We start from the raw sequence: 18,355 nt of genomic DNA, 5'->3' as shown, positions 1-18,355 counted from the left end.
TTTTTGTGGTTTTCTCTTTACCACATTAATCCAAGGCACTACTGGGAACTTTGGAAAGATTTTTCAGTTCTTGAAGAGTATGAGCCTCATCATTCTGCCCCAGCATAAACATTTTGGTGTGGCTTAACTACAGGGCTTACTGTTGGAAGAGATGCCATATTCCTTTTTAATGTTTGTCCTTCTTCTGAAAGAACCTCAAGTGTGATGAAGAGCAGCTGAGGGAGCTGGGGATGTTTAGGCTGGAGAAAAAGAGGTTCAAGGGGGGGAAATTATCGCTCTGCACAACTCCCCACAGGAGGCTGGAACCAGACTGGTGTCAGGCCCTGCTCCCAGGGAATAAGAGATATGATGAGAGGAAATGGCCTTCTGCTGCATCAGTTGAGATTTAAGTTGGACATCAGGAGTAATTTTTTCATTGAAAGGGTGACTTTCAGTGGAAAAAGACACCCTTTCACTGAAATGGTGACTAAACATTGGAATGGGCTGCCCAGGGAGGTGGTGGAGTCGCCGGCCCTGGAGGTGCTCAAGGAAGGACTGCGTATAGCACCCGGTCTGGTTAACGCATTGGCGTTGGGTCTTAAGTTCGATTCGGTGACCTCGGCGTCCTTTTTCAACCTAAATGATTCAGAGACTCGGACAACTCCTCGCCAGCACACATTGTCCCTCCTGCCCCGCTCCCCCCACAGCACCGCCAGCCATGGCCGCCATGGCCGCCCCGCCCCGGGACACCCCGGCCGTGCCCGGGGCCGCCCCGCCCCGCTGCCATGGCGACCGACGCGCCCGCTGATTGGCTGCGCCGCCCGCCCAATCCGCGCGCGGGGTGTTCCGGCGGTGCCAAGATGGCGGCCAGGTAAACACGGCCGGGGGCGCCGGGCGCGGGGCCGGGAGCGGGCACTGAGGGGGCTCCGCGGGGGCTCCGGCAGCGCCGCCGGCGGTGCGGGGGCTGGCGGGACGGCGAGGGCCGGCTGCCTTCCCTCAGGCCGGCACTGAGCCGCTTTTCTGTTTGCGTCGTTGCCTCCGGAGCTTCCCCGGCCTGCCGCCTCCCCGGACGGGCTCCTCCCTGTCGCGGCCCGGCGAAGGGAGGTGGCTGTGCTGTCCCAGGAAGTTGCCCCTGGGGAGGCACGGGAGGCATTTGCTGCAGTGTCGCCCTAAACTGAAAGGTGTAAGCAAGCGCTTGAAGACGCAACTTTAAAGGACACGGAGTGGGGTAAAAAAGAGCCAGTAGTGTCAGTACTCTGTACTCAAGTTGTCTTTTTTCCGAAACAGTAAGTGTTAGGACCTTTATAAATGCTTGTCTAAAACATGTAGTGATAGTTACATAAGATAAGCTGAAATATTTCTGATGACGTGTTTTGCTGTTTTGTTTCTCTCTTCTGCAGGTTGTTTGTGTGTTGGGATGGGTAACCTGGTGTCTTTGCAGTGACTTGAAACAGTTTGGACTTATTTAAACTGGAAGATGTGGAGTGGGCTGTTGCCTCCAGGACTGAATGAGAGTGATGTTGATCTAAGTTCTGATGATGGAGAAGAATCACCTGATTCCTGTTCAAAGGAAGATACTGAAAGACTTCAGGGGACTGGACAGGAAAGTAATGCCAGCAGTGAACCTGTTGTACCAGTGACAGATGAAGAAAGTGAAACTCAAACGTGCCCTCCTGGAGTTTCTGTAAATATCTGGAATGTATGTATCATTGCAGGTCTCCAAATGAGCATAATGCAGTGTACTCAAATGGCTGATTTTTAGATTAAAATAATTCGGGGTTGAATAGTCAATATACAAATCTGAAATTAGATAAAATATGATCTGAGTATACAAACCTTGGATTATTTAAAGCAAGGTAAACAGAAATTTAGGAAGGAAGTGATTAGGTGGCAGTGTGGTGGTGATTGAAAGCACAGCAAGGAATTGTCGTAACTATGCAGTTGCATAAAACTTGTGTTTTCAGTGGTTTATGTTCTCTGAGCTGCTTGGTAGGTGCTTTCTGTGTTGGTAAGGAGTTACAGCTCAGTGTTTCAGCCTCTGTGGGGGTGCTGCATACCTGGGAAGGGGAGGTGTGCCCTGCTGCTTGCTGTCAGGGTTAAATGCAAGCATTCAGACTCAAGACTTTATAACCTCCTGATTTTGCAGTTGTATGTAAAGACTGGGGAGGGGGGGAACCTCTTAAAAATGTGTTTCAGGCTTTGGATTCAAACTAAGAATTGGCAAAAAATTCTTGCCTTCTTTCATCTTCAATCCTTGTAGGTAGCCTGCTGTGCAAGGACGATGCTGTCACTAATTTGTGGATTGTGAGCTACCAGCTAGGCAATAAAAATACATGGTATAGCTCAGGAGTATACAACAAGCAAAAGTGTGTTCTGGGTCACATCCCGTGAGAGAACTGTCAGATCTGAACAGTCCTGGGATGTAGGGAGGGCAGAAAGTCAGAGAGAGGTGATGAAATATTAGCACCAATTCCAGTTTAACATCATCAGAGTCGCATGGTGTCAATTTATAAATTGAGATGTAATAGATAACACAAGGCACCGTGGATAATTAAACATTTCTCTATGTAATTTCTTAAAAATGAGGGAAATTAAAAATACTGACTTGCTTTTTCATAATCTTGTAGAAATTTGTGGAGCTTCAGAAGAAACACCGTGAAATGAAAATGCAAGTAAAAGAGGAAAACAGATGCCGAAAAAGAAAGCGCCGCCGAAAAGGTGTTTTTTTATGATTAACAGAATTTATTTTTTTCAAATTGAATTAGTATCAATACATGCTGTTTTGTGGGGTTGGTGGTTTTTGAGGTTTTTTTTCCATGTGATTTTTTTTTTTTTAAGAAGAGTTGTATTCTAGCTGTTATCCAGGATTTTATTTTTCTACTTATATGCATCACTTGCAAGGTTGTAGATTGCTACATAGAATGCAATATATTTGGCCTGTTCTTGAAAAGAAGGCAGAACTTACTAAGTTAATACTGGTTTATAATGGCTAAGTGTATAAAACTTAGTTTTGCACATTCTGGTTAAAACTTCACAGATGTTGCAGGAGTTTCTTTAAATCCACATGATCATTGGGTAAAAATCCCAGTGTGTTGATTTTTCAAAGGAAATGTGACCAATTGGAGCTCTGTTAACTTTATTGGATGCTGTGGGGTATCACTGTGTAATGTTGGATTTTTCTTTCTTTTTTTTCCCCTTAGCAAAACAGAGAAAGACCGATGAAGTGGCTAAGAGGTATAACCAGGTCAATGGGATTACCTGAGGTCTGTTAGTAGCAGGAAAAACTTGTAATAAGCTTGACCACGTTCATAGCCAAAGCCTAGCTTTGAGCACTCTGTAAAATATCTTTTAAATTTGTTCAGTGTCTCTGTTGGGCAGGCTGAATTTGTACCAGTGATTGCTTGATGGAGTGTTATTGCTTCATTTTAGAAATCAACACGAATGTGTTATTTAATGTAATTTTTAATAGACTTAATGTTCTTCCTAGTTCCTTCATACAAGCTCCTGTTCAGCCTGTTCCTTCCCTTTTATTTTGTCATTGGCAGTGTTAGGTTTATGGTTAGACTCAATCTTAAACAACATTTTCAACCTAAATGAAATTTAGGACCTGGCAATCTATCAGTTTGCTTTCAAGATTGTGAAATTACACTTAAAAAGGGAAAGGAATAATTAATTTCACTTCATTTAAAAACTGAATGGGTGAAAAGACCATGTCTGCCAAATGGAGCAGTTTATTTTAGCTTTGAAAAGAATATTACAAGTGTGGAAAGGGAAGTGGTTGTAGTAATGACTTGTTTGTTTGTTTGTTTTTAGTAGTCAGCAGTTGGAAAATGAAGACAAATGGAAAGAACTTACACAATACTTTGGAATCAATGATAGATTTGAATCACCTGTGTGCAGCAGGGCTCCACAAAAGGTGACTGTCATTACAAAGGCAGTGTCAGCTTCTATTTGGCAATAAAAAAACTTGTCCTTAACTGAGATAGGAATGAAACTGAGGCTGTTTGAGAGTAAAGGATGCAGTAACTCTGAGGAAGGACGATTTTGTGAACTTTTAAAATAAATGTCCTTGAATGGTTGCTGTGCTTTCTTTTAAGACAGTATCCAGGCTTGTTTCCTGTCTGGTTTTGTTTTCTCCTTTTGTGAGAGACAGAATACTTCATATGCATTGTTTGACTTGGCCTTTTGTTTTGCTTCATGGTGTTTTAACTTTAAAGTGTGTCACATAAATCCTTCAGTTGACACCAGTGGCTACAAGTATTAAAGGGGCAAACCTAGCATACATTTTGACTGGATTCATAACACATTCTGTTCAGAAATATTGCTGTGTAACTAGTTATATCTGAAATAGTTGTCACACATGATGGCTAAGTTAAGAATCTCACTATACTGTGAGTTTCTGGTAGCATTGTTGTTTCTACGGTATTTCTTATAAAGTTCTCTGTAAGTTCTGTTACATCAAATATTCAGTTAGCTTCCTTTATGATAATTTTTGTATTTTTCATTTTCTTAAAGTAAGTTTCTACATGCAGGTCATGAAGATTTGTTTGCTTTTTAATTTTGGTGGCTATTTAGTTGTCTTTAAAGTGCTCAGGATATCTGGAATGATGCCCAAGGTGTTCAAATGCAGATGGTTTCATTGTAATTTCAGGAAGATGCATCTCGTTATTTTCAGAAAAGGCATCTTAACAATTTGCAATCACTGCAGCATCCAATTTTGCATTTTTTTTTTCCGTTTACCACCTGAAATAATTCAAGTGCAGTGTTTGCAGATCACTGTTTCTCAAGAATTTCATTAGCTTTTTCACTTTTATCTCTTAGAAAAGTGTATGTTATGGAATTGTCAAATGTGTTTTCTTTAGCTTCACTGATATTTAAAACCAGTGAGGCTGTAAATTGTCTTTTGTTATGAGAGTGAAGTTTTTTGTGAAATTCTGAAGTCAATGCTACCCTTCTGTATTCCATCAAAAGTTTATACCTATAATTTCCAGGAAATAGTTACTTTTTATCATCATGTTATTTGTAAGTGTTGCCATTAAGCAAGTTACGTTTACCTCTGAAAATAAGAAAACAGTCTTTAAATCCTGAAGCTTTTTCATTGTTTTCCATTGGGCTGTTAGAATTTTTAATTTATTAGCGCAGTGGAGTGGCTTTGTGCCAGAACTCTGTTTTTTGGGCAAAGATAAGATCTTAGAACTCTAACGATACAGTGGTAATTGCCATTCTTCATGTTACCTGACACATATATTTCACATTTTGTTTAGAAAGCTCCAGGGATGGAAGAGATAAGCCAGATCTTCAGATGAAATTTTATTGTGACAGGCATAAACTAGCCCGTGTAATTTTTTTAACCTATAGTATTATCCTGCACATAAGGTGGAACTAATGCAATGATTTGTGCTCAGACAGCCTCTCAGTGAATTCTTAATTATACTGTCCATTACAATACGCAGACAGAGTGATTTGTGGTACACAGAAATTGCAGGTTTATGCAGTGTCTTAAAAAATTTTATGAAAGAAATATTTTTAGAAAGGAGGTACTCCCTTTAAATATGTTATTTGTGTTCTAAAGGCATTTGCCTTTTTTTTTTTTTTCCCTAGTCGGGCCTTGAACTGAGCATAGAGAAGTGTGTGGCTGAAGGTGACATTGCCAAGGCTGAAGAGCTGAGTGACAGATTAGCCATTCGTGAGGTAAGTGGGCTGTTACCAAAAACTGAATTTAGTTTTGCACATCTGGACTAAAAGTGTCATGAGTAAAACAGCATTGAAGATTGTTTGCAGTATCTTTCCCAATTCCTGAGCAGATTGCTGTCAGTGCCTGAAGGACTTTGGTGCTGATCTAGCTATGCTTGGACTGCTGTAGCTGTGTTTAAGAACTGAAAATACAGCTATGAACTGTCCCAAGTAACCTTGCTTTAGAGCCTTGCTGTTCACTCCACAGCTCAGAGGAGTTGGTATCTGTCATTTCTGTTGAGCTTTTGATTTTTCTCAATGTTGCAAGCCAAGAGGACAGGAGTAGGATGTTCCCTTCCTCTCAGTTTCCTGTGCCTCATAAATCTTTTTGCATTACCTCACCCACCAGCTTGGGAAGCCTGAAGACAGGTAGAGATTGAGCAAGCCTAGAGCAAATAAGGACATATGAACCCCAGGTTGGGTGCCAATACTTGTTTTCCTGTGTATTCATGTGATCAGGAGTTGATGGCTGGAAGAACTCTTAAGGAGAATGGGAGTAGATGGTTGTGTCTCTGTACTCCTGCTGTAGCCTTAGAATTGTGTTGGATATTTTTTTCTCTTTGTCATAATTGTTTGTTGTATAAATACATACCTAAACACAAGTCCATAGTAAAACAATTTTTTTCAAGATGTTGTCTTGTTAGTTGGTGTAGCTGAGTAATTTCATGAAAGCTGTGCTCTTTGCCACAAAAATGGGTGCTTTGAAACCTGTATGTACTGCTTAATCAATTCTTAAAACTGGTGAGGAATCTATCAGATAGCTCTGGTAACTTAATTTAAGAAATTGTTCAATTTGTGTACATAGGGTAGGTGGTGGCAGCTGAAATAAAAATAGCTAAAGTCCACAAAGGCTGTTATCCCCACTGCTAGTAGTGCATGGGGAGAAAATGCAGAGGAAAAATTTTGGATAAAAAGATAGTTGAATAGTTTTGAAGCCAGGTTAAAAAAAAAGTTTTATTTCAGTGAGTGGAGAAGCGATCTTTTTGAAGTCATCTGAGTAGTATGATTTCAACTATAAATCTTCTGGATTTATACTAAAAAATAATTATATAATTTTTGCTTTCATTCCTTTATCTTGCATATTCTTCCATCTTCACAGAGGTAATGGGAATTTTCTGTTCACTGTATATGCTTGAAAAATTCAAAGGTATTAGAAAAGGATTTGGAAAGCAAAGACAAATTTTAGCTGCTTCTCATTCTCATACAAATATTTTAAATGTTTCTTAAATACAGTGTTTTAAACTAAGCTTTAATGTCAAATTACAGATTTAAATCTGTTTAATGCAGTATATTACTATATTGTGATGGCTTTAAAAACAGATGGTGTTTGAAGTGGGAATTCAGTTCTTAAGGTTCTCTGAGGTTAGGTAAAAGTAACTGTTCCTCAGTGAGTGTTCTTACAAAATCATTAAACTCCTCCATTTAGTCACTCAGGGCAGTTTCTAATGACTAGACTCTTATCTGCCTTGTCACCAGGGATCACAAAACTTCAGTCTGCAAAGATAACAGCTATTGACAGTGGTAGGAATGTGTCCTGATGTTCCCTTTGAGTCTGACCAGCTTCTGACTGTTTTATTACCTTTCATGTGTACAACATGAAAAACACTTGCTGTTCTCCTTCACAAATGTCATTATCCCATCTCCTCTAAAGTGGTTGGAGTATTATAATCAATAAAACATACTGAGGTTCTAGTGCAAATTGTTTGACTATAAAAACAAATTAATGTAAGAAGTTTTAAGGTTTTGTAATATTTATGATAAACTGTTATCTGATTTTGGTGGCCATGGGATTATACAACATCTAGCGTATCCCAGGTGCTACAGCAGTGTATTATTATTTGTGGAACATTAGCTCCAAATTGTTGACTTTCAAATATTAGCATGTTGTAATTCTGAAAACAAAATGCTTGAAACATTATTAGTATTCACAGCCTTGACTTGGTTTTGGTTAAGTGGGTTTATCTGAACAAATAGTATGTTGAAAGAAGGAAAACTCAAATGACTGGCTTGATCTCTCATGAGGAGTTCTGTCGAGGCAGAATCCATGTGAATTCACTGGGGTTCTCTGCTCTTGTAAAGATGTGCACCACTGCTCATTGCAAGGTTCATTTTTCTTTGTGATTTTCAGAAGCTTTTTTAATGGATCTTTTAAAATACTTTTTTCTAAGGAAATTGTTCTAACAGTGACTGTTTCAGTGAAGAGCTATAAAAAGAGAATTTGATTATGGAAGAGGTTGATTGAACAATCATTGCATGCAAGTACAGTTAATAAAATATTGCTTTCATGATGTATAGTATTGATTCAATTGCTACTATTCTTTTCTTAGCAATTTCCAGAAATACCCATTTTAAAATACAATGCCTCTAAGAAATGAGTTAATTTTTAAATTATGTGGCTGTTTGTACCCCTCTAACTTCCAAATGCAACACAGTTCTGTGAGCAAGTCAGGCATGGAACTGTGTACTGTGGCTGTATTGAAGTACACCACTTCTGAAGTCTGGAGTAATAAGTGGATGAATTATTGTTCTTTTATCTCAACTTCATCTCTTTATGTATAGTTTTCATTTTTCTTGAGCGGTGTTAGAGGGCTGGGGACAGAGAGTGTGTGAGAAACAGCTGTGTGGTGTTTGGGGTGCAGCCCCCCTTGCAGCCATGTGAGGAATGTTCAGTGGGTAGGTGTTCTTTTTGAAATCAGGTGTATGGGGTTTTAATCGGCACCATTTTCTTTTGCAAGAAGCAGTGACTGGAACCTGCTGATAAAGCTTTTGCTTTGAGGCACAGATCCCAGAGTTCTTAAAGCCGTTTCCTGCCTTAATAAGTGAAACTAATTTTTGATGTATAACATTTATAAGCCTGTGAAACTGATAGGGCAGCTTCAGTATTTAGAAAAATGAAGCCAAAAATAAACAGATGATGAGTATAGACAGTAAAAACATGTCCTAAAAAGCAAAGGAATGTCAAAATGATGCTGTCAATACCCTATCGTTGTGACACAGTGAGAAAAGGTTTTTCAAAATCAGATTCATTTAAAATCAGTGATGACTTAGGCAATATGCATAATCTAGCAGCTGTCAGTGCATCATGGAATTTTACATTCTGAAAACCTAAATGATACTGCTTTAAGGTTTTGGGTCTTCAGGTTTCCAAGTGGTACTTGTTGCAGGCTTTTTAAGGAGAGTGCTACTGCACTGCATTAAATGAGGCTTTGGGCAATATATTACTTGTTATTTTCTTTGCTTTGACAAATACACATAAATGCTGATTTTAAAACAAAGCTTCTCAATCCAGGAGCATTCAAGGTTTTGGAGTGAGAATTAGAACTTGGATGCTTCCTGCATGAGGCTGTATTTACTGGTGACTGCATGGGTGGATTCATATGTAGCTTTTGAGTCTGGCTGGTGTGTTCCCCCTTTTTTGTTGGCATTTCTGTTATAAAGATGAACTGTATATATAAATCACTGCTGAATATTTTGTCTAATCTCTGGGCAAACCTCACTACCAAGTATTACCCCTTGTTTCCTGTAGTCAGTCATAAGAGTACCAGATCTATACCTGTGGCCATCCCCACAGCTTGTTCCCTTGTGGGGTATTCTGCTTCCCTGAGAGGTTTGGTGATCCTGAAGTTCTTGATTTCTTTATTTTATACATGATAGAAGTTTTTCCTGAAAAAATACATGGGCATCTCTGCATTACGTTGTAGAGAATAAATTAGGCCTTCAGTAGCTCTGCTCCTTCAGCTTCTGGCTGGAGCACCTCAGTGCTGTGATGCAATTCCAGTATCCAAGATCAACACTGCTTTGATAAATATGTTGAGCAGCAGCATAATGCAGGTGGGTCATACTCCTTAATTCACTGTAGATCTTCAAGCACAGACTACTGAATTATTTCTTTAATACCTGACCTACAGTACTGTTAGTATTAAATAACTGAGCAATTCAGTTAATTGCAGTGTGCATGGTACAATGTGCACAGTTAGTGTTTATTATTGTAATCCAGTTGCTGTCTTTGTTATCACATTCCAGGGCTTCCAGCATTGGCAGACTCCTTCACATTTTATAGGTGTGCTTTTCAGATGTAGGCTGGCATACCTAAAGCTATTGTTTGAACATTGCATTTAAGGATGACTTACTTAACTTGAGAGATGCCAATAGAAATGTTACTGTAGGAGCTACCTAAAAAAATCTGAGCCTTTTAGAATGAAGGTTATTAAGAGAATAAAGTTTATGTGAACACGTATCTGGGCTGAAATGACATGATTTTTTGGTGATGCCTTAGGGTAGGATAGCTGAGATCTAATAGTGGCATGTACTTGGGATATGGAGCTGGGAACAGACACTTGGAATTATGTCAACTTTTTAATGCTTTGTAAAAATCTTTCTGGGATTCTATCTTGAGATGTAATTAAATTGTTCCTACTGTGTTAGTGGGACTCTACCTAGATTTTCTAAAAGAATAAATGTTGATAAATTAGAGCACTGTGCCTGTGCATAGCTGGATGTGTTTATCCCTTTGAGTAAGGATGGTATGTGCAGATATTTGGTAATTTCACTCTGCTATAAATCAGTTTCAATGTAGAGTGATACTTGTAAAAATTATTTTCATAAGTGAACCAAAAAAATCTTAAAAGTTTCCCCACCACCACTCCTTCAATATATTTTCCAAGCTTTTTTCCCCCCTAGAGAAAGAGGGGTTTTTTTTATAGTGCTTTTGTGCTCGAATAATGGTTTGGTGTCTCAAAAGGTAGAATACAGTTTTCTTATGGCTCTAATATTGTGAGAACTAATCAGACTAAAGCCCAGACTTTGCACTTGTTGGTGTTTTTTGTGTGAGCTGCCTGGCAGGTAGGTGCCACATTGTCTATGAGCACATTAGCCTGAGGACTGTAACTTGAACACGATTAAATGATCTTGACCATATTAGCCTTACCTGTCAAAAGTAACTTCTAAAATATTTTATAATGTAGTGTGCTAAATTGCTGTAGCACTTGTCAGTCTCTAAATAGCACAGACTTTTTGACAGCACTTCCTAAGCACTTGGCTTAGTGGCTTCTGACATTTTGGGAAAAGACTTAAAAAGCTGCATTTTATAGGGATACTGGTATTTAATCAAACTCAAATGAAAGATCTACATTGTAATTGATGAAATTAATTGGCAATTCACTGGAATATCATCCTCATGTTACAGCAAGATCAGTTCTGCTGTGGTTTGATGCATCTGTTTTGACCATTTTCTTATGATCAAATTAGTATCTCCTGTCTGCAAGTAACCTCTGGTCATATAAATGAGAAAGGGAAGTGCACAAGGCAGTTTGTTGGTTATAACCAACTGGTTTCCATGTGAGAATCTGGGTAGGAAATGTTTGATTGTGATGACATTACTGTCAGAGATGGACGGGAGTCAGTACTTGATGCTATTCTGTTGGTAAAATAAAATTTCTAAGTTCTGTGGAATGTTCCAAATTTCTCACAGTGTTAACCAAGCACGAATTAACTTGGAGCTCTTTTTGTGGAAGAACTTCCTCCTCCCCCCCAAAAAATGAAAAAAAAAAAAAAAAAGAGTTTTTTTTTTTTTTTAATCTGTGAAGGATTTCCTTTCTTACCTTAGTGAAGGTGCTTCCAAGTATCCCTCTTCATTGAGGTGGTTTTCTTTTAACCTTTGGAACATGGCAGGGTTATCACCTAGAATTACATTCTTATGCTCCCTTAATTATGTATATCTTTTCCTTAACAAACCTTAAAAAAAGATTTCAGATGTTACAAGTCTAATTAAAGAGACAGACAAAGCACAGTTTATACTGTAGATTTTTTCTGCAGTTCAATTAATCAGCATGTTTTCTCTTTTAATTAAAACCATTTTAGTAAATTAAAGCCCACAGCAAAACACATATATAATTTGTTTGTAATTAGCTCTTAATTGGTGGTAGTTGAAGCTTAGCACCCTTGGTTTCTTTCTTCATGATTGCCATTTTATTAGCAGCCAGTCATTAATTAATCTTTTTTTCTAATTAGCTTATAAAACTGTTGATGGCACATTATTGTAAATGTGATTTTAAGTTCAAAGCTTGTTAATAAGCTTTCTTACTTAGAAGAACAGAGATAAAGAAATTGCTGAAAACAGTACTACAGTTCTTTTTTTAAAACTGCCTTTGTTATAAGGGGGCTCTGTAAAGCATCTAACAGCTTATGGTTAATTTTTTAATGCTGTATTTTCTAGTGAATGGAGGAAGTTACTTGCATTTAAATGTTTAAGTCTAGCAAAGAGCTTAATATTAAAACAGTTTTCTGTCCTTGCTCCATTACTGTGTCATCCAAATATAATTTGATGTTGTAATGCACAGCATAAAAATATAACAAAGGTATTACAAAGTATTTTACAGGGGAAGTTGAGCACATCATTGAAAGGGGACAATTTTCACTGCAAAATCCACTCGGTATTCTTGTTTGCTTTATATATTTTATATACGTCAGCAATGGATAACATTCCATAACATAAAAGGAGAAAATCATTGCTAGAGGCAAGCCTGAAATAACTAGATTCATATTTGATGAGAAACTGTAACACTGTATTAAAAGGCTGTTTGGTTTCTCTGCTATGATCATAGGATATTTCAGGACCTGTTTGATTATAGCTGTTTTGTTGGAGCTTTTGTAGGTTTAATATTTTGTATTTCATACCTCAATATTTCTAGAGCAGTTCTTGAATCCATTGTGTCAGTGGTTGTATCATTCAGCATTTGCATTTTCTGGTCCTATCTTAAAGACAAGTCTTTGCTTTGTGGTATTTAATGTTAGATGTCTTGATTTGCAAGGAAGTTTTCTGGAACTTACAGTACATTCTGTTGCAACTTAATAAAAATGTTTACTCTTCTGCCTGAACTTTACATTCTATTTCAACTTCAGCCATTTCTTTGCTTGTTTTAAAAGTGTTTTATGATGCTGTGCAAGAAACACTAGAAAGGGATAGCTGACAAGGAAAAAATTAAAAATTGGATAAAAAGTAAATGAATAATGTCATATTACTAAAAAGATGAGAGGCTAATTTGTGCCGACTTTTTGCTAATTTTGTTCAAGCCTCAAAATGAGGAGCTGTCACCCGTTCTGTGTAGCACTGATGACAGTGCCAATGATCCATGAAATAAGCTGCCGCTGGCTTTGTTCTGATAAGAATGAACAAATCTGCACAATGTACGGCTCCCAGAATCTCATTTTCATACTTGCATGCAGGCTAAAAGAAATAAGCTGTTTGCAGGCTTGATTAATCAGACATTTGAGGGTTTTTTGTCTCTTTGATCTCTTTCGTCTCCTAGGTAACTTGCTTGACATTAATGTTGAGCTTGAGTAAAGACAATCAGGAATTGTAGACCAAACTGATATAAAAATTAAAGACCTTAACACTTTAAGTACTCCAGTAATGGTTCCGCTTTACTTCAGAAAACATCTGTTTTCATTTAATTAAAGAACAAAAGAGAATGGCATAAATATTTTTCATAGAGACCTGTTATTCCATAAAAAGTTTAAGTATGATAATTGGTATTTTTAAATAAATGCCTTGAAAGTGTTCAAAAAGAAGCAAAGCTTCAGATACTTGTTACAAGGTAACAATTTCAGATGAGTAGGAAATTTTCATTTATGCTGCATTAAACATCTAGAGTAAGATATTTGACATGATTATTGGTCAACTTCAAAATGGAAAGGCTTTGCCCTGTCAAAACTAAGTTGTTTTTTAAGTTTGTCTCAAAATGCACATATATATATAATGTTACAAGGATGAACCATTATATCAGCTTTACTACCCAGTATGATTTACACACTTTAAACCTGGAAAATTGAAAGGAATTTAAAAAAAAATGTCGCAGTGCGTTTGCTTGAGGTTATGCAGACGCTTTTACAAATCTTCCAAGTGGCTGTAAAGATGAATGCCTCAAGGGTCTAGCCAGGGCCCTGCTTTTCCAACCAGCTAAAGCCCTTATCTTAAATCCAAGCAAAGTACCATTAATCTTTTTGAAAGACCTTTTATGGCTTTTAATATATCCCAAATTAGAACATTTTACACCCTTGGTTCCTGAAATATGGTGATAAAAAGCCTTTAGAGCTTAATTTTCCTTACTGCGTGCTCTGACCAATTTGCAGTTCTTTGTGATAATGTTTAGACACCTTAATTAAAATGCAGCAAAATATTGGATGTTCTATATGGAAAATGCTGATACTTTGACTACACAAGAAATTGTTGTATATATTTTTATTCATGCTTTCTTACTTCTTTTAAGATTGTATTTTATTGAGTTATCTGATGACCTGAAATGCTAGTGGTTTTTTTTTTTTGTTTTTTTTTTTTTTTAATGTAAAATCCATTGACCAAGCTTTTATGGATTTCTTCTGGGGGGGAGCAGGGAGTGAAGATGTGTGTCTGGGTTTGGATGGGAGCAGAAGACATTTAATCTGACTAAAATGTTCGTGTGTGTTTATATGCAACATTTGTTTTCATGTCTTGAAAATTTGATTCTGTGTAGCCTAGAAATTATAAGAGTGCTGCAAAATGTTTCTGCCTTTGCTTCCACATACACTGCAGAGGATCTTACCCATTTTTTTCTGTTCTTTTCAAAGATGGAAGAACTCATTATGTCTTCCCAAAAATGCAGATAAAAATATTTTTCTGCAGCACTTGTTTAGAGCTTGCTTGTGTATATTTGTGTAAATGCTCAATAGGCCACTAAAATATATTTTAAGGAGATTCTGTTATTCATCACACAGTAAAGGTTAATTTTCAAGTGTGGTAGGAGGTAAAATACCTCTAATAAAGGCATGGTTCTGCTGACTGACTTCAGCCATCAGATTGCTCTATTGTTTAAACTAATTATTACTCCTGTTTCAATTTAAAAGTAAATATTTTTTGAATATTTTAGGTGAGTTTTCTTAAGCATTTTTATACTTCAATTATATTAAGGTTAATAGCTGCCCTTAAATATTAAGTGACAATGCAAATAAAAGAATGTTATGTTTTAGTCTTTGACCTGAAATTTTGCAGTTCAGATGTCGGCATTGAATTACTGTTAATAAAAAACGTTGATGCTCAGGGGAAAAGTACATTGATAATAGAAAAGTTTTGAAGTAGCTGGTCACAGTATTTTCTGCATGAAGATGATTCCAAAGGTACCTATTTGTGACCTTACAACACGTGCAAATAGTGAATGAGAGACTTGTTCAGTGTTTTTTTTTTTTTTCCTTTTTAAATATTCTGTTTATGAAAATATCTATTTTCCTTTTAAACTGTTATGCTCAGCTCCCGGCTGCTTGTGATACCAGCATTTAGAGCCTCAAACAAAGCGCATGCTGATGTTGTGCTTGCTGCCTTCCCTTAAAGGCTGCTGCAGAAAGGCTGCTTTCTTCATTCTTGAACCCTGAGAGGACCATCAGGCAAAAGAGCTTGTAGTGACACTGGTTTGGGGTTTGGTTTTTTTTTGCTTTGTTGACAAAATGATCACCTACCTATTGTGTGTTGGATGGGATAGTTGTGGAAAATACGTCAGTGCATCTACATCTGCAGATGTTTTCTTGAGTTCTCTCTCACCTGGGTAAAGCATTTCTCAGAGTAAATATTTGTCTGCCTAGATGCTGCAGGTTATTCAGTATATTACCATTAATAGTGGAACTTCAGCCAAGGTGCTAAAGAGTATTCTTCCCCTTGGATCTCTCTTTCTTTGATACTCCCATGGCATTTTGGGGGAAATTTAGAATATCCAGTCAGAAACAGTTTGCTAATTGCAATAGGTTTGGGTGTGGATTGAAAGAAAACCTGTTTGTCCACATCAGTTTGTAGCAGTCTGGGGTAAATGAATTGCATGCTTGTCTTGGAGAATAGCAGTAACTTCTGAGAACGAATTCCTTCATAACTCATAATGTCAAGTCAAGGCAGCAACCACAAAATGTAACTACAAGTTATGAATGCTGATTAAAGGAAATAAACTCGTCATAGTTCACTGGATCTTCTTCCATCTGTTTTACTTCACTCTTCCCTGTCTTTCCCTCCTATACTCTACATTCACTAAAGTGAACTTAATTCTCACAGTTTCCATAGGTTTATTGAAGTGGTATTCACCTACATGGAAACCTGATGTATTATACCCTTGCAATCTAAAAGCTTGTAAAGTGGACATAGACACTAAGGACACTGCATCATTTATTTTTGGATAGACTGATTAAAACATGTCTAGTGGTTCCACTGAAAAATGTGTGGTGGTAGGAGCTCTTCCTGTATAAAAGTGTCTTTTTGGGTGTTTTTGACACTGGTAAGACCTGATTCTATTGTGTTAACATAGCTGAGGTCACAGACTGGTCCCAATAGTGGAGACTGTGTATTTGGATACGTCTGTCTATGTAAAACAAACAAGCAAAAGGATCCAGTGAGCTATTGCCCTTTGCTTTTGTTTTTGAAAATGAAGGATTTAGTGAAAAGGATTGCTTGCCCCAGGATCCTACACTTTTGTATTTCCCTCAAGAGACATTCTTGTTTGTCCGGTCAAATAGTGCATCATCAGCCTAATATTTGAAAGATATTTTACTATGTATTGACTTTTTAGAAACAATATCAGACCAAGTAATTTGTGAGGCTTAAATTTCATATGAGCCATTTGCATCTAATCAGTTTTCCTTTGTTCCTTTTCATGTCTTAGCTTGGTGTGAAAATTGCCAAAGCTGCCGCTTGCCGCAACTTTGTAAAAGCCAAGCAAGAAGCAGAGGCTGCCCAAGAAGCTCAAAAGAAAAAGAAGCTTGCTTGGGGGTAAGTCATTTGAGTATGGAATTAAACATTTGTGGTTTCATTGGCACTAAGTGTGTACAATACAATCTCAGTAGAATGTTTTCTTAGTTGAAATAGGCTTGTGCTAATCTTATTTGTTTAGTTTAACCTTGTTGGGTTTTGGTGGGCTTTTTTAGGAGTGTATCAGACTTAAGTACAGAGGCTTTATCAGAAATAAAGTGTTGGTTGTATGGCTGTATTTGTCTTCATGTCTTTATTACAGCATTAAAAGTAAGTTTTTATTTTTTTATTTGTTGTTAAGAATAACATGGTGAAATACTTGAAACACATACACTCGTCATTCCTAATGTGGGTTTTGTGCTCTGTTTCAGATTTGAAGCCAAGAAAAGATGGGAAACAAAAAGCAACATGGGATACATGTAATCCATACTATTTTCCTCAGGAGTCAAATACCTGTTGTTACTTGAAGAATTTTTGTGGGCAGCTTATTAAATCTAAGCATAAAACATCCCAAAACAAAACACATCAAATGCCTTGTATTTATTGTAATGCTTTTAAACTGCACTATCTTGTTTTGGCACTCTCTTGTAAGTAATACAGTAAAAATACTATCTAAACATCAATACTGTGTTCATTTTTCCTCCTAGATATGAAACCTAAAGATAATGCATTTCAGAATGAATTTGGAGTCTGGTAGAGAACTCTCTGAAGTTGAAATAAAATCCTTGGTCCAAATGTGATTTGTGCTGTACTGCAATTATAATGTGTGGGTATAAGGAGAGGGGTTTGTTTGCTTCTGGGGCTACACAGACTTAATGCAGTAAGTACTTCTTTTCTGCTTGAAAGTTGGGGGAAGACACTAAATAAAGAAGAGCAAAGTCAACCTATATTTTTAAACCAAGGGCATTTATAGTCTTAGTAAATATAAATGCCAAAAAAATGCCTGAAAAAAGTCCTTCCTCCCTTTCCTGGAAGGATATGGTACTATTGGTCATATCCTGGTGCTACATTCTTCAGAATGTTTCAGATTCCCAGTTTTCTTTCCTTCCTAAGAACACAGGTTTTAAAAGTCCCAGATAAAAATACATAGATACGTATCTTGGAAAATATCTGAACTGTTATGTTGTACAGTTAACTGCACCCAAGATACAAATGCAGATTTTACTCCAAGTCAAATGTTCTACGGATCAATCAGGATTTGAATGTTTATGTTATAAGATTATAACAAGAATTGATGATAATGTTTCTTCAGAATTGTTCTCAGTGAAAAGTACACATTCAAAACTAATAACTTTTCTCCCTGAAGAAAAGTTCTCTCTCTTGTATATATGTTTAGTCACCACAATGCCTGAATTGAATTGGTAATGTAAATGTCAGTTATTGTTAACCAAGATTAATATGTTTCAGGCCAAAGGTACGGTATTAGTGTAATGGTGATTTACTGTGTAAGTACTTGGGGCTAAAACAACTTGCCAACAAATAGCAATTTGAAGTTTTACGGCAGCAATTTGAAGAGTTCAGGTTTGCAGTCCAAGATGGAATAGTGCATTTTTGTTCATTAGCCCTCAGGATGTTTGATTCTTTTTTCGAACATCATATTTCTTTCACACAGATGAGAGTTTGCAATATGGTAATCTGCAGTTAGCTGTAATTAGTTATGATGACAGAGTTGAATACAATTGCCAGGATTGTAAATTGGGGGCTAAGCAGGTTTCTGCAGTATAACATCATAAATTTCACACTATAGTTTACAAACTATGTTGCTTGCAAACTTTTATGTGGAAGGAAGCAACTGCTATCTCTAGTGAAGTGACTGTAAAGGTAAATTGCATTTTTGCATGTGTAAACACACAGGTTACACCATGACCCTACATCAGGATCTTTCTC

The 18,355-nt window shown here is 37.2% G+C and overlaps 1 protein-coding gene across 3 annotated transcripts; it reads left to right on the top strand.

The window, feature by feature from the left end:
• The first annotated feature begins 789 nt into the window (after positions 1–789).
• FAM204A (family with sequence similarity 204 member A) lies at positions 790–17,208 on the top strand. 3 transcript variants are annotated; one of them, XM_088169383.1, is made up of 8 exons: positions 790–850; positions 1,380–1,678; positions 2,607–2,697; positions 3,180–3,213; positions 3,796–3,895; positions 5,581–5,670; positions 16,383–16,489; positions 16,840–17,208. In XM_088169383.1, exons 2-8 carry the CDS (start codon positions 1,457–1,459, stop codon positions 16,889–16,891), a joined length of 696 nt encoding a protein of 231 aa, XP_088025509.1. In that variant the 5' UTR covers positions 790–850; positions 1,380–1,456; the 3' UTR covers positions 16,892–17,208. The 3 variants fall into 3 exon arrangements, with proteins under 3 accessions (XP_088025509.1, XP_014728046.1, XP_014728045.1); XM_014872560.2 differs by having other exon boundaries at positions 3,793–3,895; XM_014872559.2 differs by lacking the exon at positions 790–850 and adding an exon at positions 1,092–1,265 and having other exon boundaries at positions 3,793–3,895.
• The last annotated feature ends 1,147 nt before the right edge of the window (positions 17,209–18,355 follow it).

The sequence above is a fragment of the Sturnus vulgaris genome, chromosome 8 (genome assembly GCF_052056855.1).
Source record: "Sturnus vulgaris isolate bStuVul1 chromosome 8, bStuVul1.hap1, whole genome shotgun sequence".
NCBI classification, from domain to species: Eukaryota; Metazoa; Chordata; class Aves; order Passeriformes; family Sturnidae; genus Sturnus; species Sturnus vulgaris.
The sequence above is the reverse complement of the archived record's forward strand: the minus strand, read 5'-3'. Positions and strand labels throughout refer to the sequence as shown.

Excerpts from the sequence above, each read along its gene's own strand:
- FAM204A (XM_014872560.2), top strand. The coding sequence starts at position 1,457 with ATGTGGAGTGGGCTGTTGCCTCCAGGACTGAATGAGAGTGATGTTGAT. Across the intron at positions 3,214-3,792 it reads ACCGATGAAGTGGCTAAGAG|TAGTCAGCAGTTGGAAAATG; the intron begins GTATAACCAGGT and ends GTTTGTTTTTAG. Across the intron at positions 5,671-16,382 it reads ACAGATTAGCCATTCGTGAG|CTTGGTGTGAAAATTGCCAA; the intron begins GTAAGTGGGCTG and ends TTCATGTCTTAG.